Here is a 24,147-nt window from a genome sequence, read left to right on the forward strand (position 1 = left end):
ATGCCTATGTTTACACAAACAAGGTTTATCTCGAACCCGTTTTGCTGTCAGGTACCTGGAATTCAGGTATGCAACAGGCAGTGACTTTCTACACTAGTAAAAAATTCTGAGCCTGAGGGCAGATGTTTAAGAAACCCGCATCCCATGGGGCCAGTGGTGCGCTCAACCAGCTAATCCTCCACCCTGTGGCACCAGCATCCCACATGGGTGCCGATTCGTGTCCTGGATGCTCCAAATCCTTGAGTCCCTGTGCCTGCTCGGGAGATAGGAAGAAGCTCTTGACTCCCACATTCAGACCAGCTGAGCTCCAGCCATTGTTGAGTGAACCAGCAGATGGAAGATCTCTTTGTTTTTTCTTCACTGAATCTGCTTTTCAAATAATAGTAAATAAATCTTGGACAAGGCACGGTGGCCTAGAGGCTAAAGTTCTTTCCTTGAACTCACTAGGATCCCATACAGGCACTGGTTCTCATCCTGGCGGCCCTGCTTCCCATCCAGCTCCCTGCATCTGGCCTAGGAAAGCAGTCAAGGATGGCCCAAAGCCTTGGGACCCCTGCACCAACGCAGGAGAATCTGACGTCTTCAAAAAAGATTTTATTTATTTATTTGTTTATTTATTTTCAAAGGTTTGCCCATTTTCATTGCAAAGTCACATATACAGAGAGGAGGAGAGACAGACAGAAAGATCCTCCGTCCCATGATTCACTTCCCCAGAGACCACAATGGCCGGTGATGCGCTGATCCGAAGCCAGGAGCCAGGAACCTCTTTCCAGGTCTCCCACATGGGTGCAGGGTCCCAAGGCTTTGGGCCATCCTCGACTGCCTTCCCAGGCCACAAGTAGGAGCTGGATGGGAAGTGGAGCTGCCGGGATCAGAACCGGAACTCATATGGGATCCCGGGGCTTTCAAGGCGAGGATTTTAGCTGCTACGCTATTGCGCTGGGCCCAGAATTTTTAAATTTTTATTGCAAGTCAGATATATACATGGGAGAGATAGAGGGCAAGATCTTCCATCTGTTGATTCACTCCCCAAGCGGGGAATTTTTTTTTTTTTTAAGATTTTATTTCTTTTTTATTGCAAAGTCAGATATATATCGAGAGGAGGAAAGACAGAGTGGAAGAGCTTCCATCCGTTGATTCACTCCCTAAGCGCCCACAGAGGCCGGAGCTAAGCCAATCCAAAGCCAGGAGCTTCTTTCTGGTCTCCTACGCTGGTAGCAGGGTTCCATAGCTTTGGGGTGTCCTCAACTGCTTTTCCAGGCCAGATGCCGGGAGCTGGATGGGAAGTAGGGCCACCAGGATTAGAACCCGTGCCTGGACCCAGGTTAAGGTCCTCGCCTTGAACATGCTGGGATCCCATATGGGCACCGCTTCTAATCTTGGCAGTCCCACTTCCCATCCAGCTCCCTGCTTGTGGCCTAAAGTGTTGGGACCCTGCACCTGCGTGGGAAACCAGGAAGAAGCTCCTGGCTCCTGGCTTTGGATCGGCATGGCACGGAACCGGCCACTGCGGCCACTTGGGGAGTGAACCATTGGAAGGAAGATCTTCCTCTCTGTCTCTCCTCCTGTCTGTACATCTGCCTTTCCAATAAAAATAAATAAACCTTAAAAAACAAACAAACAAAAAACCCAGTGCCCATATGGGATCCCAGTGTGTGCAGGGCGAGGACTTTAGCTGCAAGGCCACCGCAACAGGCCCTGACTTTCCAATAAAAATAAATCATTTAAAGACAATAAATAGATAAATCTTTAAAACAAACAAAGGAAAGAAACCTGCATTCTATCCAAGAGTGTCCGAGGTTCAATGCCCAGCTCTGGCTTCCAATTCCAGCCTCTTGCTATGCAAACCCCAAAATGCATCAGGGACAGACGAATCAAACAACCGGGTTTCTGCCACCCATGTGGGAGTCCTGCACTGAGCTCCCAGTGTCCAGTCTGAGACTGGCCCAGTTCTGGCCATGGCACATATTTGGGGAATAAACCAGTAAACATGAGTTGTATACATCTGTCTCTCAATTGAATTAATTAAAAAAGAAACTCAAATACCAAGAATTTCCCCCAGAAGACACTGCACATGTGTTGCTTGACTTGCTGCTGGGGGAATGAAGTGTGCCCACATGAACGCATAGAGGCACTCAAAAGCTCATCGCCGGCTCTCTTTGGACCTCAGTCCACGTGCCCTCTCCCTCTGCCAATTTTGCTTTGTATACTTTGTTGTAGAACATCACCATTTTGAGTCCAACTCTACTGTAAGTTCTGCTTACTCCCAACACTGTCTCCAGAGTGTCCCCATCAGATGAACTTCATAGAAGCTGACGTGCTAACACCTAAGTGGAGAGCACAGCGAAGCCCAGCATGGCAGTGCTGCACTGTCACCTCTCTCTATTCCTGCCCTGAAGACCATGCCAGGGGCACCGGGTTGTTTTGTTTTGCTTTTTAAAGGATTTATTTATTTGAAAGGCAGAGTTGGGGAACGGAGAAAGAGAACTTTTTCCATTTGCTGGAACACTCCTCAAATACATGCAACACCAGCTCTGGACCAAGCTGAAGCTAGGAACTTCTTCAGGGTCTCCCAATTCAGTGGCAGGGATCCAAGCATCTGCGTCATGCTCTGCTGCTTTCCCAGACACATTAGCATGGAGGTGGATTAGAAGCAGAGCAGCTAGAGCATGAACCAGTGCCCATGTGAGATGCCAGTGTTGTTAGCTCAATCCACTGTCATCACAGCACTGGCTGTAGTGTTTGAGGTTTAAAGACAAAAAGCATTTGTAGAATGGCTCTACACATATAGCACAGGCAAAGTCTAAACACCCTGATCCTTCTTTGGAGCTGTGCGAAGCAGTCACACCCCCAAACCTACTTGGCGCTGTGGGAAAGCCTGCCTTATGTTCAATCGCCCTTGAGAAAAAAGGAAGATTGTGAGAACTCCATGCTTGGGTTTGAAGTGGCAGGTCCATCTCCAGCCATCAATGACAGAACTACTTACCGTCAGCCAGGCGCTCCCGCCAGCTCTGAGCCGCGTGGGTAAAAAACTCGTTATTCAGTGCACTGCTGCTGAGCCGCAACAAGCCATCTGTCCCCACCTTGAGGGATCAAAGGAAAAAACAGAATCATAAGAAAAGGAACTTAAGAAAACTGGAGCCCGCTAGAGGCAATGGGAAGGCCGTGCATTTGTACCTGTCTGTCCACTTCAGGCAGGAGGAAGAGGAGCTGCTGCTGGAAATGCGACGGCAGGGCGTGGAAGGTCCGAGAGTTGATCAGCGCACGCAGGTTTGTGTTCACCAGAATGGACCCAGGTGTCTCAAAGTCGATTTCTTCCCCTCTGTTGCGTTTCATCTGACCTGTGATTGTTGAAGCAAGATGCACCAGACACAGATATTCAGATTAAAGAACAAAACAAAACAAAAACAAAACAAAAAAGACAACACATGGGAAAACTGTGGTGGCGGCACTGTAGTACCAGGACTTCTCTGCACATACCTACTCAATCCCATGGCCCACCCGAGTCTGTCTGCTGCCACTGCTCTGTCTGGTTACTGTCACTGTAGGCCTGTGATGGCTTTCTCTATTGTGCTATGTCACAGCCTGAAGCACTCTTTCCACAGCAGACCAGGCAGGGGCATGATCCACAAAGCCCAAGGGGAGAAATGACGTATGGTGTCTAAACACAAATCTAGTTAGCGCTCGACAGAATGATCCGCAGACGCCCCAACAGGCTGCAGAGGTGGGCTGCACATGCAGAGACGCACTAAGGGTCACTGAAAGCCAACGGAAATATCAAAGGGCAAGTGTACTTTCATTTCAAGAGAATCACTGAGAACAGAGACCTAGGAAACCTCAGAGTGAACACTGCTAATGAGCTAGAAAGGCAGCAAGCTGTGTCCACACAGGGGCAATGGCTTGGTCTAACGTTCAGAAGTCAGAGACAGGCTTTCCAATGCTTTCATGTGCCCCACGGACAGAAATCCCCAGTACTCAAGAAATCAATCCTGAAATAGTGAAGAGCACACTAGCATTGCAAGGAACTCTGCTGGGAGGTGGGAGGTATACAATGTGTAACACTAACGAATGGTCCCGCACCCCCAAGTTCAACAGACACTTGGACTGTACTTGGTGCCTCGGCTACAAAAAGGGAGGATTGGGGAGATGAGCAGGGCAAGAAAGCAGAATGTGGAATTCCTCACCAACACATTCACTAAGCAGCACCAAGGTAGGCACAGGCAAGAGCCCTGCAGGGGCAGACAAGGAGCAATGTGGCACCACTTCTGCCTGTTCAGGAGCTCGCTCAGTCTAGCAAAGATCTACATGTGAAATAACCAAAATACCAAGAAGACACAAAAACAGAAGGCCAACGAAGAGGTAAAGCTCAAGTGGTGCAGGAAAACTGGAGTAGAAAACATCAGCTTCTTCCTGGGCCTGCAGGGCCCCCATGACAGGCAGAGAAATGTGTGCCAAAGCCACTCACCTGTGGCTGGCTTCCGGAAGCCTCTCAGGAGCGGGGCAGGGTCCCGGGCGAGCTCGGCCTGGCCACGAATAGCAGTGCTGCTCAAGGCCAGAGAGCCGCTGCTGCTGCTCGATGGGCTGCCGCTCTCGCCATCAGCGTGGCGGCCCGAGAACCCTGAAGGCACAGCATTCCACTGGTCAAAAGCATCACACACCGCGGCTTTCGGACAAGCTAAATGTTCCCAGCTCTCCCTGAGAGGCGGCCAGCAATGCCCAAGCACTTCTGTCGCCCAGCTTCAGGCAGCCAGCACTTGCCAGCTCACGGTCTGGCTTTCCCAGATCACCTTAAGAATGCCAAACCGTCAACAGGGCTTGAACAGCACTCCACCCTTACAAGGCACTGCACAATCCTTCAGGGGTCCTCACAAGCGCCCTGGAGGCCCAGAGGAGGGCACACGGCAGAGGTCAACACCAGAACCTGTGGCAGGCTGTGCTCCACAGCGCGCTGCCTTCCAGAGTGGGCCTCCAGACTCCATTGCATTCAAGCACCAAGGCAGACTGCTGACCAGGGAGGCTGCGTTCCCAGGAGGAGAGGCACAGACACCGCTGGCATGAGGTTACACGTACCTGAGGCCGATTCCACGTGGGCCCCGTTTACCTTCAGAGGAGTCAGGACAACTCGAGGCAGCATCACTCCCGTCTTTTTCTTCTGTCTGTTTGCCTATACCCCAGAGGAAATAAACAGAGCCCAAGTTACCTGCAGAGCCAACAAGAGCACCGCCTATAGCACAGTCTCAGCTTTTAAAACAGGGTTCCCGCTCTGCCACATCTGCCAGGTAATGCTACCGAACTCCAGGCCTGTACTGTCCAGGCCTCACTGTAGCTTGTAGGAAGGTACTGGCACTACAATTTAGGGATAAGGAGTCTGCCGTGCACAGCTAGCTGGTCAGCAGCAGGACCTTCAGACTGTTGACTACCAAGCTTGAGTCATCACCACACTGCACTAGGCTTCTTCCTAGATGTTCATGTGTGATGAGAAACGAAGAGAAGTCATGGAGAAGAGAAGTGAGGGCCCCTCTGCGGCAGAGGCACTGCTGGATAGGTTTCACATGGCCCAGCTTCACAGGGCACAACCAGGCTGGGACCAGACCCCTCCTCTCCATCTGCAGGCACAGCTGCAGCCCAAGAAGAGAGCCTCCTAACTCAGGGCTGCCTGGAGTTGCCGCCACCGCCCCCCTACCTGTGTGGAGGCTCTGCAGCTGTCCCTGGGATTGGACAAGGGCCGACTCTGGGACTCAGTGGAACAGGATGCGTTCGAAGAGGTTTCATCAAGAGATACTGGGAGAGAAGAAAATAAAAATCAGTTCCAAGTGACTGCCTGAGCCCTGCCCCCGACTCCCTCTGGACACTCACCATCGTTTTCACCACTCACAGTGCTGGCTTCATTGGAACCACAGCTCTCCACGTCGGCAGAGTCCTCCGGCTCCTCGGCCTCCACTGCAGCTGCACTGCGAGACCACTGCAGGGCATCCTTCTATGACAGCAAGACAACACAGGTCACCCTAGCGCCCAGCAGTGACTGTATGCTTTGGAACGGAGTTTAAAACATTGACAAACCCCTTTTCATTTCAAACTGACTTCTTTCTCATCAAGTTCTTTTCATAAACACCTACCAAACAAAAATCAAATATAATTTTGTTTTGCTAGTTCCTGGAAGGGCTGTGCTACTTTATCTGGATATCACAGTGGCTGCTGTGAGCCCACAGGGATCGGCAAGCAAATAAGAGAAAAGTATTCCAAACTCAGGAAACCGTAGATTTCAAAGTATGTATGAAGAACTGGGATACATGAAAGTCAGAGCAAGTGCTACGAAGGCAGGTGACAGATAAGGCTTGAATTCTCTGTGCAGCTGTTGCAGGCATTAGCCAGGGGAATAATTCACACTCCAGAAGTTTCCTCTGGCAATCAAAGGAAGCCTGCACAAGAGCAGCTCGGCCATGACAGAGCCCAATGGAAACGCTAAATATCCAAACCCAACTACAAGAGCAGGAACAAGACTGTAGCGTAAGGAGAGTCCTGAAGCTCATTTGCCAATAAAAGCTTCCTCCACGGGCTCACTGTGCAGCCTCACAACTCAAGCCGACCCATTCCCAGAGAGGTCTGAGGTGCTGCCTCAACCCCGGCGAAGAAAGAGCATTGATGGACTAATCCTGGGGCCAGTGGGAGGAAACGGAGACAGAGGAAGTGTTTTTGAACCATGTGAAGATGATTAAGTAAAATCATAGTATTACCTTTTTAAATCATAACAAATAGAATTTCGGGGCCCGGCGGCGTGGCCTAGCTGCTAAAGTCCTCGCCCTGAACGCCCCGGGATCCCATATGGGCGCCGGGTCTAGTCCCGGCAGCTCCACTTCCCATCCAGCTCCATGCTTGTGGCCTGGGAAAGCAGTTGAGGACAGCCCAATGCACTGGGACCCTGCACCCGCGTGGGAGACCCAGAAGAGGTTCCTGGCTCCTAGCTTTGGATCAGTGCACACCGGCCGTTGCGGCTCACTTGGGGAATGAATCATCAGATGGAAGATCTTCCTCTCTGTCTCTCCTCCTCTCTGTATATCTGACTTCATAATAAAAATAAATAAATAAATATTTTTTAAAAATCGATAAATTTGTAGATTCTCTTTTCCCTACTGGTCATAAATGTCCTTCAGAATCAAAACCTAACCAATCTTTTGTATATATCTTGCAATTATGTTTACTGACTGTCCATGGTTTAAGGATCATGAGATTAACCTCTGGCTTTTCAAAGGTAAATTAGGATATTCCAGGTTCTTGGGCCAGGGCCAAGGTTCAACTGGATGATTCTCAGCCAGCAAGTGCTAGGATCAGCCCAGCCAGCAAGTGTCTAGTGCAGATTCGAGTCTGCTGTAAGTTACCTGTTACAATCTTGATAGATTACACTTAACATCTTCCTCACTTACTCAAAAAAGGTGGAAGATTTCTCTGCTCTCCTGACCCACTATGGAATAACATAGGGTATTACAAACATATCAGGCTTTTCAGTTCTTTGATGTAGTTCATAAGCAGTCTGTCTCATTGATTATTGGTTCATAAGTTACATCACAATATCTTACTGTGTGTGATACAGGCTGTTTGAGGTACAATTTACAGGTACTACTTTTAGGATTGACATAATTTCATGTTAAAGTAAGGCAAACATGTGGTATCTAACTTTTTGGGATTGGCTCATTTCCCTTAGCATAATGGTTTCCAATTGGGCCCATTTGGCCATGAAGAAATGCATTTTGTTTCTTTAATAGCTGAGTAGTATTCCATGGAGTAGACGAACTATAGCTTTCTTCTCCAATTTTCTGCTGATGAGCATTTCGGTTGCTTACAAGTTTTTGCAATTATTGATTGTGCTGGTATGAACGTAGGGGTGCATGCTGGTGTCTCGTATAACAGGTATTTTGAATACATTCCTAGAAGTGCTATTGCTGGATCATATGGTATGCAGGTTTTCAGCTGAGTGTTCTCCATATTGATTTCCACAGAGGCTGCACCAACCTGCAGTCTCACCAGCAGTTGGAATAGGGTTGCCTTTTCCCCGCATCCTACCCAGCAAGTGCTGTTGGTGGTTTTTCGTATGTGCACCATTCTCACTGGCATTAGGTGGTACCTCAGTGATGTTTTAATTTGGATTTCCCTTATTGCAAGAGAGCTTGAGCATTTTTTCATATGTTTGTTTGCCATTTGGATTTGTTCCTTTGTAAGGTGTCTGCCCATATCCTGTGCCCATTTCTTGAGTGGTTTGTTTTGTTGTTTTGGTTTTTCTGGACATCTTTGTATATTCTGGAGATTAGCCCCCTATCACCTATGTAGTGCGCAAAGATCTTCTTCCATTCTGTGGGTTGCTTTTTTACTTTGTTGATTGTTTCTTTGGCTGTACAGAAGCTTCTTAGTTTGATGCAGTCCCATTTGTTTATTTTGATCTTGATTGCTATTGCTTTTGGTGATTTTTTTTTAAAGGAAGTTTATTGCAAAGTCAGATATACAGAAAGAGACAGAGAGAAAGATCTTCTGTCCAATGATTCACTCCCCAAGTAACCACAATGGCCAAAGCTGCGCTGATCGGAAGCCAGAAGCCAAGAACCTCTTTCCAGGTCTCCCACACAGGTGCAGGTCCGAAGGCTTTGGGCCGTCCTTGACTGCTTTCCCAGGCCAGAAGCAGGGAGTTGGATGGGGAGTTTTGCCTCTGGGATTAGAACCGGTGTCCATATGAAATCCTGGCACATTCAAGGCAAAGACTTTAGCTGCTAGGTCGCCACGCCAGGCCCTGAAGATATTTCATGTATACTTTTAGTGACCTGCATTTTATTTTTTTTAAATCACTTATTTGAAGGCCAGCACAACGGTACATCAGTCTCCACCTGTGTTGCTAGCATCACATATGGATGCAAGTTTAGTCCCTGCTGCTCCACTTCCCATTCAGCTCCTGCTTGTGGCCTGGGAAAGCCAAGGGTGGCCCAAATCCTTAGTCCCTGAATCCATGTGGGAGATCTAGAAGCTCCTGGCTCCTGATCAATTCAGCTTTGTTGCTGCGGCTATCTGAGGAGTGAATTAGCAGATGGAAGAATTATTTCTCCTCCTCCTCTCTCTAAATCCACTTTTCCAATAAAAACTAAGTCTTTAAAAACATATTTATTTGAAAGGCAGAGTGGGGGAGAATTCACTCCAAGATACCAGCAATGGCTGGGGCTGGGCCAGTAGAAGCCAGGATCTAGAATTTCTGAGTCTTCCACAGTGATGCAGGGGCCCAATGCTCGGACCATCTTCTGTTCCCTTCCCAGGGACCTGGACAGAAAGGGGCAAAGGCAGGCGCCAGCGTGGTACCACAGCAAGCTAAGCCCTGGCCCACAGTGCCAGCATCCCATATAGAAAGGAATCTCTCTCCCTGTCTTTCAATAAATATTAATAAAACTTTTAACAAGTGGAGCAGCCAGGAGTGAATCATGCTCCCACACATGGGAGATGGGTGTCATGGATGGGAACTTAATTTGATGTGCATTTTGACTGTGACTTTTCACATGACATCAGGTGTGAAATGCTTCACTTGTCATCACACAGGTGCTCTCCAAACTTTGGGATTTTGGAGCATTTCAAAATGATTTTCAGACCGGAGATGTCCAACCTGTGTATCCTTTTATTCTATATTCCCATTTCTACACTTGTAAAAGACTATATATTAATCTGTAGAAAGAGAAAATCAGGCCGATCTCTGTCTCTTGCTGCTCTTTAATGCTGCCTTTCCAATAAGTAAAGAAATCCTGAAAGCAGTGAATTAAGCACTACATCAAGAAGTGGTGTCCAGATGGCCATGACAACACACAGAAAGCTAACATTACCAACAGTAAGGAAAATATGAATAATGCAAATCCAAACCACAACACTACACCACCAGACCTGTGAAAACAACAGAAAGGAAGGCTTGACAATACAAAATAGTGTTGATTGGGATGAGGAAGAGGTACAACGAAAGCTGATCCAGGTATGTGCGATCACAGCCTGGCACAGAGAAGATGCAAAGCTGCGAAGGCCCCAGATGCAGGGTCCCTGGAGGACACACTGCCCAACGCACAAGCAGCATCTTCACGACCACAGGCAGCACCTGTCATCCAGACTGTTAACAAGACCAATGAATGGCAGTGTACTCAATAAATCACTATGCAAGAAGCTCAAGTTGAATGGACTACATCTATTCAGGATACCATGATAGAACTGAAAACACGAAGCACTGAACGCAAAGCGCCATTCACTAAGAATGCACGGTGCATTGACTTCATTTCTCAAATGCTCAAAAGCATTCCAAGCTAGACTCAGTGTTAGGAAATGCAGACACATACAGAAAAAAAAAAAAAGCAAGAAAATGATTTACTAGTGGCAGCTAAAATTGTGTTTCATTTATTTTCTTTTATCTTTTTCCCCCTACCCCTGTGGCCAATGAGACACTGTCAGTCCTTGGATGCTCACCCCCGCCTGTCATCAGAGGGCCAGGCAGGCCATGCCCAGCAGACTGACCCCTGCCCTGTGCTTCATTTCTCTAACAATGAACACTGGATCCCAACTCTATGTACAAAAAACTTAACAGAACTCAAACATTTCCTACAAGAACATTCCTACTGACAGTCACTTAAAACAAAGCTCAGAATTAACGGCAGAAAAAGTATTGAAGTCACACCAAATTAATCAGCTAAATTAATGCAGTATGAGTCCATCATTTTTTTAAGATTTATTTATTTTTATTACAAAGTCAGATATACACAGAGGAGAGACAGAGAGGAAGATCTTCCACCTGCTGATTCACTCCCCGAGTGAGCCGCAACGGCTGGTGCTGTGCCGATCCAAAGCCGGGAACCTGGAGCCTCTTCCGGGTCTCCCATGCAGGTGCAGGATCACAAAGTTTTGGGCCATCCTCTACTGCTTTCCCAGGCCACAAGCATGGAGCTGGAAGGGAAGTGGAGCTGCCGGGATTAGAACTGGTGCCCATATGGGATCTCGGTGCGTTCAAGGCAAGGACTTTAGCCGCTAGGCCACGCCGCCGGGCCCAAGTTCACCACTTTTTAAAAATGAAAACTGTGGTAGCAAGTATTTAGCCACAATTAAGATGTCACTTAGGGGCCCAGGGTGATAGTGTAGAAGCCAAAGTCCTCACCTTAAACATGCCAGAATCCCATATGGGTGCTGCTTCTAATCCTGGAGGCCCCACTTCCCATCCAGCTCCTTGCATCTGGCCTGGGAAAGCAGCTGAGGACAGCTCTAGTCTTGGGACTCTGCACCCATGTGGGAGACCTGGAAGAAGCTCCTGGCTCCTGGCTTTGCACTGGCTCAGCTCTAGCCATTGTGGCCGCTTGGGGAGTGAATCATCGGACAGAAGATCTTCCTCTCTGTCTCTCCTCCTCTCTGTATATCTGACTTTGTAATAAAAAAAATAAATCTTTAAAAAAAATTATGTAAAAAGCACAGATGTAAGAGCATTCTCCTGTAGTCTCACATTACAGTAATCACGAGGTGTGGCATCCCAAGTGACATTTTTTTTTTTAGATTTGTTTATTTTTATTACAAAGTCAGATATACAGAGAGATAGAAAGGAAGATCTTCCGTCCGATGATTCATTCCCCAAGTGAGCAGCAACGGGCCGGTGCGCGCCGATCCAAAGCCAGGAACCAGGAACCTCCTCCGGGTCTCCCACATGGGTGCAGGGTCCCAAAGCATTGGGCCGTCCTAGACTGCTTTCCCAGGCCACAAGCAGAGAGCTGGATGGGAAGTGAAGCTGCCGGGATTAGAACCGGCGCCCACATGGGATCCTGGGGCGCTCAAGGTGAGGAGGACTTTAGCCGCTAGGCCACGCCGCCGGGCCCTTTTACATCATTTTTTTAAAAAGCATTTATTTTATTGGAAAAGCAAATTTACAGAGAGGACAGAAAGATCTTCTATGAGCTGGTTCACTTCTCAAGTGGCCGCAATAACTGGCCAGAGCTGAGCTGATCCGAAGCCAGGAACCAGGAGCTCTACTGGCTCTCCCACATGGATGCAGGGTCCCAAGACCAGGGACCATCCTATACTGCTTTCCCAACCCACAGTAGGAAGCAGGTCGGGAAGTGGAGACATGGGGAATAAAACTTGTGTCCATAAGGGATGCCAGTGCTTGGAAGTGGAGAACTACTCAGTTGAGCCAAGCTGTAAGCCCTATTTATTCTATCAAAAAACAAAAAAAAATCTATTTATCTGAGACCGAAAGAACAGCAAAAGAACACGAACTTCCCCCTACTGATTAAATTTCGCAAATCTATACAGCAGTCTGGGCTAGCCAGGCCAGAATCAGTATCCAAAGATTTATTCTGGGCCTCCCACAAGGCAAAAAAACAAACACTTGGGCCATCACTGGCTGCCCCCCACAGCAGACATTAGCAAGAATTGCAGGGACTCAGACAGACAAAAGCTTTTTTTTTAAATTAAAAACAAAACAAAACAAACAACATCCAAGCAGGTTTCCAAAGACAATCGCACCAAATGAGGGTTCCAATTGCTCCATATTCACACGCCATACGCTGCTGATAGTCTGCCAGCCTTCCAGTGGGAATGTAGTGGTGGTATACACACACCTCCCTGTGCTTCAAAACTTTCATTTTACAGTTGACTTAAGTTTTATAGTCATTGGTCATATTCGTGTTTTCCTTGAATATCTGCTGAAATCTTTAGTGAATGAAAAAAATACACTTAAGATGGGTGGAGAAATCAAAACAACAAAAACAGAGAACTCTTCCATCCACTGTTCAATCCCCGAATGACCATTACAGCTAGCGCCGGGTCAAGCCAAAGCCTAGGACTCCACCCAGGTCCTAACCCCAGCCATTTTCTGCTCTTCTCAGCACATCAGCAAGGAGCTGGATCAGGATGGGAGCACTGGGATTGTAGCAGCACTCATATGGAGGCACTGCAAGGAGTGGCTTAATCTGAGGTGTCACAACGCCAGCCTCTTCGGGCTCATTTTAAAATGGACTTTACTGTTATGCTTGCAGAAATTCTTCATTCTGCACAATTTTTTTCATGGGCATGTGATACTTTTAAAACAAACAAAAAATTTTATTTGAGAGCCCGGCGCAACAGTCTAGTGGTTTAATCCTAGGCTTGTATGCACCAGTATTCCATGTGGGTGCAGGTCCTAGTCCTGACTGCTCCACTTTCCATCCAGCTCCCTGATTCTGGCCTGGAAAACCAGTAGAAGATGGCTCAAAACCTTGGGACCCTGCATCCGTGTGTGGGAGCCCTGGAAGAAGCTCCTGGCTCCGGCTCCTGGCTTTGGATCAGCTCAGCTCTGGCCAGTTACTGCGGCTACTTAGGAAGTGAACCAGCTCATGGAAGCTCTGTCTCTCCTCCTCTCTGTAAATTTTCCTTTCTAATAAAAATAAATAAATCTTACAAAAATCATTTGCATTATTAGAAGCACTTTCACAGCTTTCCAAGAAGAAAAGGAAGAGCTAGTTCTTTTTAAATGAACAATCTTGAAATGAAGTTTAAATAAAATGAAATCAAAGTTTTCACTAGAACTTGGAAGGAAGGAGTTTTCATCAACCAGAAACAAAACAAATTTGTCTGTTATTTGCCACCCACATGTGCGAGCAGAGATTCTACGTGCTGTGGGCCACAGGCCTCACACTCTACATCTGTGAATCGACAGGCTTCAGGAAGCAGCCTTCTGAATTGTAGAATGGTAACAGGATGTATGTGCAGGTTACCAGCTCCAGCAACGATAGCAAAATACATCAACTTTCGTTTTTAAATAAACTGTATGCACATAGCAAGTGTACTGTATACAAGTATCAAGAAGTTAGAGAGTTCTTCATTTAAAAAGCAAAACACAAGAAATTAAATATATTAGGTAGGTATACATTCTGATATTAAGATAATAAGAAATTATTTATTTTTCAATACAATTCTTTAAAAAAAAAAACCGGGAAGTTTTTAGTGCTTTTCTTGGGGCTGCTGTTGTGGTATAATGAGTTCAGTCACTGCCTGCAACACCAGCATCCGCATGGCTGCCCCTCTAAGAACCAGAAGTTCCACTTCAGATCCAGTTCTCTGCTAACGTTCCTGGGAAAACGGCAGAAGATGGCCCATGTGCTTGCGCCCGGTATCCAGGTGGGAAACTCCGAAGAAGTCCCAGGCTCCCAGTTTTATCCTGTTACAGCCCTGGCTGTCCATTTGAGGAATGAACAAGAGGAAGGAAGATCCTTCTCTATGTAAATCTGTCTTTCAAATAAATGAAAATATCAAAGAACTGTTTTATTATAAAACATTACAAAAGCTGAATAAAATCTTTCATCAAGCCTTATAGAATTTCCAGTTCATTTTTATTTCATGCAAACATGCCATATGAGGCAATGGTCCCCTGGAGAAATTCTCACACATTTGCATATGGATACCAAATAAAATAATGTTGCAGCAGTGTTGGTAATATAAAAAGGCAAGACTGGGGGGAAAAAGTGAAGCATTTAAATGCCCTTAATAGGGGTATTTAAGTTAAACGGAATAAAAATCCACCAATGTGGACAGGCCACTCTTCATGACACGCACGCCCAGGAAGGCTGCACACGCAGTTCACTTGAGCGGTCACCGGTGAGAAGGAAAGGACCGCAGGCCTGTGCAGCTGCTGGGCGGGTTTGGAATGGGTGTCAACGGCATTTCTTACCTGCCCTGCCTAAAGTTTCGGGCCTACCTATGGAAACACTGCAAAATGAACACCTCCTGACGGACATTACAGCAGAAAAACCCTAAAAATGGTAATGGTACAAAAATGCACAGCCTGAGGAACGGCAAGAGACAAAGCAGCAGGTGAGGGGCGGCAGTCTGGACGATGGAGAGCAGGAGACAACTGACACAGCCCACGGACTGCAGAGCCACAAACAGGGAGCCAGGGGTCAGCACCAAACCCCACAGGGGGCGGGGAACGGGCAGGAGAAATGGCTGAAAGCTTCACCAGCAAGAACTAAGAACCAGCCAGCAGCAGTGCACCCTGAGGAGCGGGGGGCGGGCTCTGCAGCAGCTCTGGAACAGCTTCACCCTCCAAGCAGACTGAACCCCACCCCCCCAGGTTCTGGGGTAGAACTAGCAAGGCACCGCTGGCAGAGCAGGAAGAAAGAGGTGCACTCTACACAGGAGCGCCAAGTTGAGCATCACACACAAGGTGGCGACCTCACCAGCTCTCTTCCCCAGACTGCCTCTCAGAGCTGCACAGAATGTTGCGAGGATTGAGGAATTTCTCCTAATGGAAAAATGGCTAGCTCAAGAGAAACACCTTCAGATACAGGTAATTGGGGATCTCCCAAAATCACCTGGGTCCTCACTACAGTGATTAACAGTGCCCCCCACAAGCACAGAACCCATGATTCATCCATCCTTCTTTTATTTTAAAAACATTTTACTTATCAGAAAAGCAGAGTAACTGAGTGAGGGAGAGAAGAAGAGAGAAACCCTCCATCTGCTGCTTACAATCCCCAGTTAGCCACAACAGCCAGAGTTGGCCAGGCAGAAGTCAGAAGCATGAACTCCATCCATGTCTCCCCAGAGCTCATCATCTGCTGCTTCCCAGGCCCATCCAGGGAGCTGGATCAGAAGCAAAGCAGTTGTGACTCAAACTGGCACTTCCAAATGAGATGCTGACCCCTCAGACAGCAACTTAACTCACTATGCCACAACACAGGCCACCTATCAGTTTTCATGCCATGAACTGACCTGTCAAAGGCCATCGGATATTTGAGTCCAAGTTATCAGAAAGACAGTAACCAAATTTACACAAAAGCAGAAACTGAAAGGAAAAGATAAATAAGTTTAATGGTCAATGTTGTCAAAGAACCAGAAACAAGTAGACTGCTTCTTTATTTTTATTACAAAGTCAGATATACAGAGAGGAGGACAGACAGACAAAGATCCTCTGTCCGCTGATTTACTCCCCAAGTGGTCGCGACAACAGGAGTTGCTTTGATCCAAAGCCAGGAGCTAGGAACCAGGAGCTTCCTCTGTGTCTCCCACACGGTTGCAGGGTCCCAAGGCGTTGGGCAGTCCTCAACAGCCTTCCCCGGCCACAAGCAGGGAGCTGGATGGGAAGCAGGGCTGCCGGGATTAAAACCGGCACCCACATGGGATCCCGATGCATGCAAAACAAAGACTTTAGCCACAGGCTACCATGCTGGGCCCAAGTATAGTGCTTCTTTAATGAAGAATGCCAGACAAATGAATGCTAGAAATTAAAATGAAATTATACAGAAGCTCTATAAACAATAATATCTAAAAATTTTACGGAAGTTTCACATTCCACAAACTAGAAGGTCCAGAAGGAGAAAACATTTTCAGTTGTCCTAAAATGAAGATGAGAGTTCTCACTTTTAATAACACAAAATGCTGAGCACAGGCAGTGAAAACAAGACCCACAACACAGCATGGTTTGTGAACTTTCAAAACAGGAGAACCGGAGACGGTTACATCACGAAGTCACAAATGCATTCATCCCGCTTCTTCAAAGTGGTTTTGGAAGTACTGCCTCTGGAACTCCGGGCTAAACTAGTAACTCAGCAGCACCAACACAGTGAAGACATGTAAGGTGTCAGCTAACTTCCCTCCCAACAACATGAATGTACCTCACACAAACGTAACACAGGTAGAGAAAACGTGTGTACATTAAGGAGTAACAACAAACTGAGATCTAGGGGGATCAGGGTACCACTACAACACAGGACAGAGACTTTTTCAGACACCCCAGGAAAACAGCCATACGTGTGGCCACAGGGTAACCCACTGGCTGTGGTTTGCCTACAACTTGACAGTGTCAGGACTGAACACGCTTTGGCCCACAGGAACTCCTCCGTCAGTCCTGGTCAATCCTAGGGACAGTCCATACTAGAAACAAGCAGAAAGGATGGTTCTAGGACCAAAGCTTCAGAAAAACAAATGAAACTGAATCTAACAGCACAAGCTTCAGCTCTTCTGCTTAGGATCTATTCTGTTTATTTTTCATCCTTATTCATTTTGAAGTATGTGAAATTTAACATAGTTATAAAAGCAAAAGCTTCGCAAAAGCACTCGGCTTAGGAAAGGGGCATCATGCACAGCTCCCTCCAGCCCCTCCTCCCACTCCTGCTAGGTGTGAACAGCCTCAGCAGTTTCTGGTTGACTCTTTGCATGCTTCTTCTTTGGTAGAAATGTTAACGTATATGCTTACTGTACTTCCGTTTCATCTTTAGACACATACACAAAAAGCACACCATGGGAAGTACACCTTGCTTTTTCCACTTAATTTAATCAGAAAAAGCCATCATTTCTTAAGTGTCTAGATTTATTTATTTATAGGAAAGACAGATTTACACAAAGGAGGAGAGAGAGAGATAAAGATCTTCCATCCACTGGTTCACTCCCCAAGTAGCCACAGCAGCTAGGGCTGAGCCGATCAGGAGCCAGGAGCTTCTTCCAGGTCTCTAGCATGAGTCCAGGATCCCAAGACTTTGGGCCATCCTTTACTGCTTTCCCAGGCCACAGGCAGGGAGCTGGATGGGAAGTGGTGCAGCCAAGACTCAAACTAGCGCTCATATGGATTCCCAGTGGTTGTAAGGTGAGGATTTAGCCACCAAGCCACCATGCTGGTTCCAACATCTTTATATCTTCTCAGGTGCGTAATACTCCCCGATGTGAATGAAGCAAAGTTTATGCAACCGTTGTCCCATGCTGGCAGTTAACATGGCTTTTAATGCTTGCCAACAGAAATGCTGCTGCCTGAAGGTTGGTATCATGGTGGGACAAGCAGTCATCTGTGACATGGGCATCCCTACAGGTGCTGGGCTGTCTCACTTCGGATCCAGTTCTTGCCACTGTGCTTGGCAAGGCAGAAGGTGGCCCGATTGCGTGGGTCCCTGCTATCATGTTTAAGATGACCCAGATGAATCTCCTGGCTCTTATAACCATTTGGGCAGTGAAACAGTAGATGGAAAATCTCCAACTCCACCTTTCAAATAAATAAAATCTTTAAACCAGTAATAATAAAAGTTAATGAAGGAACAGGTGATGCATTGCAACAAGTGAAGCCAGGTTTAGGAATTCACATCCTATATGGAGTGCTGGTCTGAGTCCCAGCTAACCTTGCTCCTGGTAATAAGCCAAAGAAAGGCAGCCAATGACAGCTCAAGTACTTGGATCATTCAACCACACAGGAGACCAGATGAAGTTGTTCTAGACTCCTCCTGGCTTCAGTCTGGCCCAGTACTTGCAATCGCCAGATTTGGGGAGTGAATCAGTGGATGGAACATCTCTGTATGTCTGCCTTTCCAATATAAATAAAAAATTTTTAAGAAAAATAAAAGGAACAACATGTTTTCTAGTAACCCTGAAAAGATTAACTATCCATACTTCTAAAATTTTTTAAGATGTATTTTGAATGACTGACATAACACAGCATCATAACCATATTACTATGTTTAGCAACTGGGTACAGAGGTGTGTCTCATTCAAGCAACTCTTACAAAAAAGACAAGACTTGTTTATTTGCAAGGCAGGAGAGAGGTCTTCATCAGCTGGCTTATTTCCCAAATAGCTGCAACAGCCAGGGCTGGCTCAGGCTGAAGCCAGAGACGCGGTTACCTTCCTAGGAGCACCAGCAGGTGGCTGGATCAGAAGTGGAACAGCCAGGACTGAAACTAGTGCTCAAACAGCATGTACCCCAAGTACTTTTTTTTTTTTTTTTGGAAAGGTAGGTTTTTAGGGAGAGAGGTAGAGAGATGAAGAGGTGGAACAGGAGAGAGAGGGAGGGAGAGCGAGAGAGCACGAGAGAGGGAGAGCGAGCGAGCGAGCGAGCGAGCGAGACAGCGCGTGTTCTTCCACCCTGTGGTCCGTTCCCCAAATGGTTGCAATGGCCAGAGCTTATTTCTGGGTCTCCCAAGTGTGTACAAGGGCACAAGGACTAGGACCATCCTTCACTGCCCTCTCAGGCTGTAAGAAGTGGCTGAATCAAAGTGCAACAGCCAGGATACAAACTGGTGCTCCTGTGGGATGCCAGTGCCACAGCTGGAGGATTAACCTGACACACCACTGTATCACCCCTCTTCCCCAAGTAACTTTTGAAGACATTACTAAGATTTTTAATCTAAATGAACTATAACCGAATACTGAATTGTAGTTAGAAGATGTATTTTTTACAGGATAGGTTGGCAATTCTGAAACTACGAAGTGAATGTTTTCTAGAACTAAGCAAATAAATTAGACAAAGGGGTAACTGGAGTTAGGGTTTCCAAGCCAGAGTAGAAATTATAAACCTGGAGAGGGCAACACCAAAATAAATCCTGAGGTTGGTACAGAAGGCACCTGTGAGCGCTGCGTGAAGGGAGGTCAACACAGAAGTGCAGAAACGGACACAGACACGCACATTGGTCTAAACCCAAAGAAACCAGGGTTCTTTAGAAAAATGAGTGAGTTCAGAGTTGAAGCTGGGAAAATACCAGCCAAGCTTAGAATATCTTACTGAGACAGAGAGCAAGGGGCATTAAAGGTGTGTTTAGGAATGAGGGAGACATATGAAAGGACTCAGAGCTAGAGAGAGACCGTCCCATTTGTTCACTCTGGGACACCTTGCATTCAACAGTAAATAGACTTATGGAACAGTGAAGAGTATAAAACATTCATCCACGTCTACCCAAATAATTTGTGACAAAAGCACAAAAGCCATTTACTCGGGGAAGAAAAGTCATTTCAAAAAGGAAGCTGAAGTCAGCTAAACATAAAAACACAAACCTACCTCAAACCACATATCATTAACTTGAGAGAGATCACAGATCTAAACCTAAGAGCCAAAAATATAAGCTTCTAGACTTTTTTTTTTTACCAGTGAATGGAGAAATATTTCTAAATGGACTTCATAAAAAAATAAAAAACTTATCAAATGATACCCTAATAAAGCCCACGGCCTGGAAGCAAATTTTAAAAATTACTCAATCTCTCTTTGTAAATGAGAAGAGCTGTTTTGTTTTCTCCTCCCTAACCTAGCTGTCCATCCCATTATTTGGTGAAAATCAAGGCAGGAAGCTTTGCAAACACAGAGTTGCATGAAAAGGGAGATTACAGCAGCAGGGCATCAGAGACCAAGTAGGCAGCAGTGCAGCAAGGCGTGGGAGTCTCAGCTGAGGGGAGAAGGCACAGAGATGACAAAGGCAAGGCACAGAGGGCCTCTGCGAGGCACAGGAAGCATGGAGGGAGGGCTGGAGCTCAAGCAAAGGAGGGGAACCATTCATGGACAAGGGGCGCAAACCCAGCAGAGATGGTCCAAGACGGCTAGAGAACACTCCCATGAGGGAGGGTCAGCAATGACGATGGGGAGAGGGTTGGGCATTAAGAGATTAAGCAGATGCATTAGGGTAACAGATAAAAAATAAAAAATCAGAACAAACCTTCTGGGCTTAGATTGTAACTTGTGTTCCTATCTGTAAACACAAGAGCTCTCAATGTATCTAGCTAAAGCTGGACACAGAGATGAACGCAGGCATGTCTGTAAATAGGGCTCAGAAACAGCTGAGCCCTCAGAAATATTTGAGCTCTTCCCCTGAAACGAACTGCTATCAGCAATACCTGCAAAGCTGCAAGAATGTTTGGAACCCAGATCTTGGTTTCTAAACATCACTCTGCAGAAAACAACCAGGACTTGGGGGAGGAAGGGCTCACATTAGGGCAGAACAGTGCAAGATGAATCAAGATAATCTTCTGTCAGAAAAGAGACATGGAGGCGAGGCACCACCATGAGTACAGATGCCACCAGACAGAGTTACCACCAGCCAAGTTAGGGCTCATCGCATTCCTTCACTCACCCAAGAAAGTAATAGTAATGATAGTAGTATAACTCACTGAAACATATTATTTCGTAGAAATATCAACACGTAAATAGGTGAGTTGAAATGGATATAAAAGAGCTTCAAAGTCTCACCCATAAAACAGCTGTAAGTTTTTTTTTTTAGATTTATTTCTTCTTACTATAAAGTCAGATATACAGAGAGGAGGAGAGACAGACAGGAAGATGCTCCGTCCGATGATTCACTCCCCAAGTGAGCAGCAACAGCCGGTGCTGCACCGATCCGAAGCCAGGAGCCAGGAACTTCCTCCAGGTCTCCCACACGGTGCAGGATACCAAAGTTTTGGGCTGTCCTCAACTGCTTTGCCAGGTCACAAACAGGGAGCTGGATGGGAAGTAGAGCTGCTGGGATTAGAACCGGCGCCCATATGGGATCCCGGGGCGAGTTCAAGGCGAGGACTTTAGCCGCTAGGCCACGCCGCCGGGCGCAACAGCTGTAAGTTTTACAGGGTTAAAAGGAGCTTTACAACAACGCAGGCTGGTAGGGGTTCCCCTATCCAAGTGATCAAAGTGAACAGCAGCAACAGGCCAAACAAGCTAACAGGCCACTGGAGAGGTCATGTTAAGAATCCAGCAACATAGGGCCTAGCGGCTAAAGTCCTCACCTTGCACACTCTGGGATCCCATATGGGCGCCGCTTCTAATCCCACAGGCCCCACTTCCCATCCAGCTGCCTGCTTGTTACCTGGGAAAGCAGACGAGGACGGCCCAAAATGTTGGGTCCCTGCACCCGTGAGAGGGACCCTAAAGAGCTCCTGGCTTTGGATCGGTTCAGTTCTAGCCACCGTGGCAGCTTAGGGAGTGAATCAGTGAATGCAAGATCTTCCTCTCTATGTGACTTTCAAATAAAAACAAATAGGAAAAAATCTGTTATCTACAAAGAGTTCTTAAACATAACACCAAACAAATGGTTATACAACTCAAAAGTTGCCAAGTTAGGCTTCAACAGAATTTAAAGCTTTTGCTCTGAGACACATGTTTAAACTAAATGAAACAATTCACAAATCACACGTCCCACAAAGGACTTTTCCAGAGCACTCTACAATAAACAATAAAAAATGTCCAGTTAGTAAGTGGAAATGACTCAAGCATAAACTATACTAGACAGGACATTCAAACGGAACGCGTATATGAACAGCTCCCCGACACCCTCGGTCATCGGGGAGCAGCCAGCTGGAGACCTGAGGCTCAAGGACAAAAGACGGAAGGAAGAGCACGGACAATACCGAGAGCTGAGAAGAATGCATGGCTGCCTTTCTCACCTGCTGCTAGTAGGAACGACAAACGCTGTTGTCAGTCTAGGATAAACTGTGAAGTGGCTGCTTACCACAGAACCCAGCCATTTCAGTCCACAATGCCTACCCTCGACACCGTGTTTTCACACTGCAGCCTACACACACACAGGAGCGTCATTCCTGAGTCCCAACCGGAACTATTCCAATGTTCCTCAATGGAAGAAAGAAACTGTGGTCTGCCCAATGGACTACTGCTCAGTAACACAATAATACACACCAGGTAGACTACAGCAGAATGACACTGAATAAAAAAAGCCAACTTCAGAAGACAACATATGGGCCTGGCGTGGTGGCCTAGTGGCTAAAGTCCTCGACTTCAATGCACCGCGATCCCATATTGGTGCCAGGTCTAATGCCGGCAGCTCCACTTTCCATCCAGCTTCCTGCTTGTGGCCTGGGAAAGCAGACGAAGACGGCCCAAAGCCTTGGGACCCTGCGCCCGCGTGGGAGACCCGGAGGAAGTTCTTGACTCCTGGCTTCAGACTGGCGCAGCACTGGCTGTTGCAGCCATTTGGGGAGTGAATCATCGGACAGAAGATCTTCCTCTCTGTATATCTGACTTTTTAATTAAAAAAAAAAAAAGACAACATATTATATGACTCTATTTATATGATATCTGAAGAGGACAAAATTACAAGGAGAGGGCCCGGCGGCGTGGCCTGGCGGCTAAAGTTCTCGGCCTTGAACGCCCCGGGATCCCATCTGGGCGCCGGTTCTAATCCCGGCAGCTCTACTTCCCATCCAGCTCCCTGACTGTGGCCTGGGAAAGCAGTTGAGCAGTTGGGTTCCTGCACCCGTGTGGGAGACCCGCAGGAGGTTCCTGGTTCCTGGCTTCAGATCGGCGCGCACCGGCTGTTGCTGCCCACTTGGGGAGTGAATCATGGGATGGAGCATCTTCCTGTCTGTCTCTCCTCCTCTCTGTATATCTGACTTTGTAATGAAAATAAATAAATCTTTAAGAAAAAAAATTACAGGGAGAGCGGCAACAATAAAGCAACCAGCAGTTACCAAGGATTTGGGGGCAAGGGGGATACAAACAGAAAAACGGTAGCACAAAGGGATGTCATTGAAATTATAGGGGCTTTCTCTCAAAGTTTATTTAGCTATTTGAAAGGCAGGGTTAGAGAGAGAGGAGTACAGAGAGCGAGAGCCATCTATTGGTTCACTACCCAAATGGCGGAAACAGGGTTGGGCCAGGACAAAGTCAGGAGCTTCTTCCAGGTCTGCCACACAGGTTGACAGGGGCTGCTTTGCCAGGCCCAGAGCAGAAACTGGACTGCAAGTGGAGCAACAGTACTTAAGATGGCATTCTAGGGGATGACCGCTCTGCAGGATGTGGCTTAACCAACTGCACCACATGCCAGACCTAAAGCAGTCCTGGATGAACTAATCCACTTCCCCAACACTCATTTAAATGTTAAGGCCTGAGTTTCTTTAACAGTATTGTACAAATGTTAGTTTCCTGTATTTTTAAGACATTTATTTAGGAGATTTGGGGGGGGGGGGAAGAAAAAGAGAAATCTACTTTGTTTTTTAAAAAGTCACTCCAGCCTCTGCAGCCAGTAAATTTTAAACATTTTTCTCTTTGAAAGGCAGATTTACAGAGAGGAGACACAAAGAGAAAGATCTTCACTCCCCAAATAAGCACAACGGTCAGAGCAGAGCCAGTCCAAATCCAGGAGCTTCTTCTGGGTCTATGGAGGATGCAGGGTCCCAAGGCTTTCAGCCATCATCCACTGTTTTCCCAGGCCATAGGCAGGGAGCTGGAAGGGAAGTGGAACAGCTGGGAGATGAACCAGCACCCATACGGGATCCCAGCGCCTGTGCCAGGGAGGATTAGCCACTGAGCCATTGTGCTGGGCCCTGGTATTGCAACTTCTAATATACCTAAAACTATCTCTTCCTTTTTTAAAATTAAGATTTATTTTTATTTGAAAGGCAGAGCAGCAGAGAAAAGTAGAGGCAGCAAGATCT

General features: G+C 46.9%; 1 protein-coding gene across 1 annotated transcript in view; it reads right to left on the reverse strand.

Moving 5' to 3' along the window:
* ASXL1 (ASXL transcriptional regulator 1) overlaps positions 1 to 24,147 on the reverse strand; it is a 65,277-nt gene that overhangs the window by 4,958 nt on the left and 36,172 nt on the right. Inside the window, exons 4-9 of the mRNA XM_058679843.1 lie at positions 5,857 to 5,977; positions 5,684 to 5,781; positions 5,071 to 5,164; positions 4,466 to 4,618; positions 3,178 to 3,341; positions 2,987 to 3,083 (exon numbers count right to left, since the gene is read on the reverse strand). Of these exons, the coding sequence (XP_058535826.1) occupies positions 2,987 to 3,083; positions 3,178 to 3,341; positions 4,466 to 4,618; positions 5,071 to 5,164; positions 5,684 to 5,781; positions 5,857 to 5,977 (727 nt within the window). The remainder of the gene's footprint in view (positions 1 to 2,986; positions 3,084 to 3,177; positions 3,342 to 4,465; positions 4,619 to 5,070; positions 5,165 to 5,683; positions 5,782 to 5,856; positions 5,978 to 24,147) is intronic.

The sequence above is a fragment of the Ochotona princeps genome, chromosome 22 (genome assembly GCF_030435755.1).
Source record: "Ochotona princeps isolate mOchPri1 chromosome 22, mOchPri1.hap1, whole genome shotgun sequence".
Taxonomy (NCBI): domain Eukaryota; kingdom Metazoa; phylum Chordata; class Mammalia; order Lagomorpha; family Ochotonidae; genus Ochotona; species Ochotona princeps.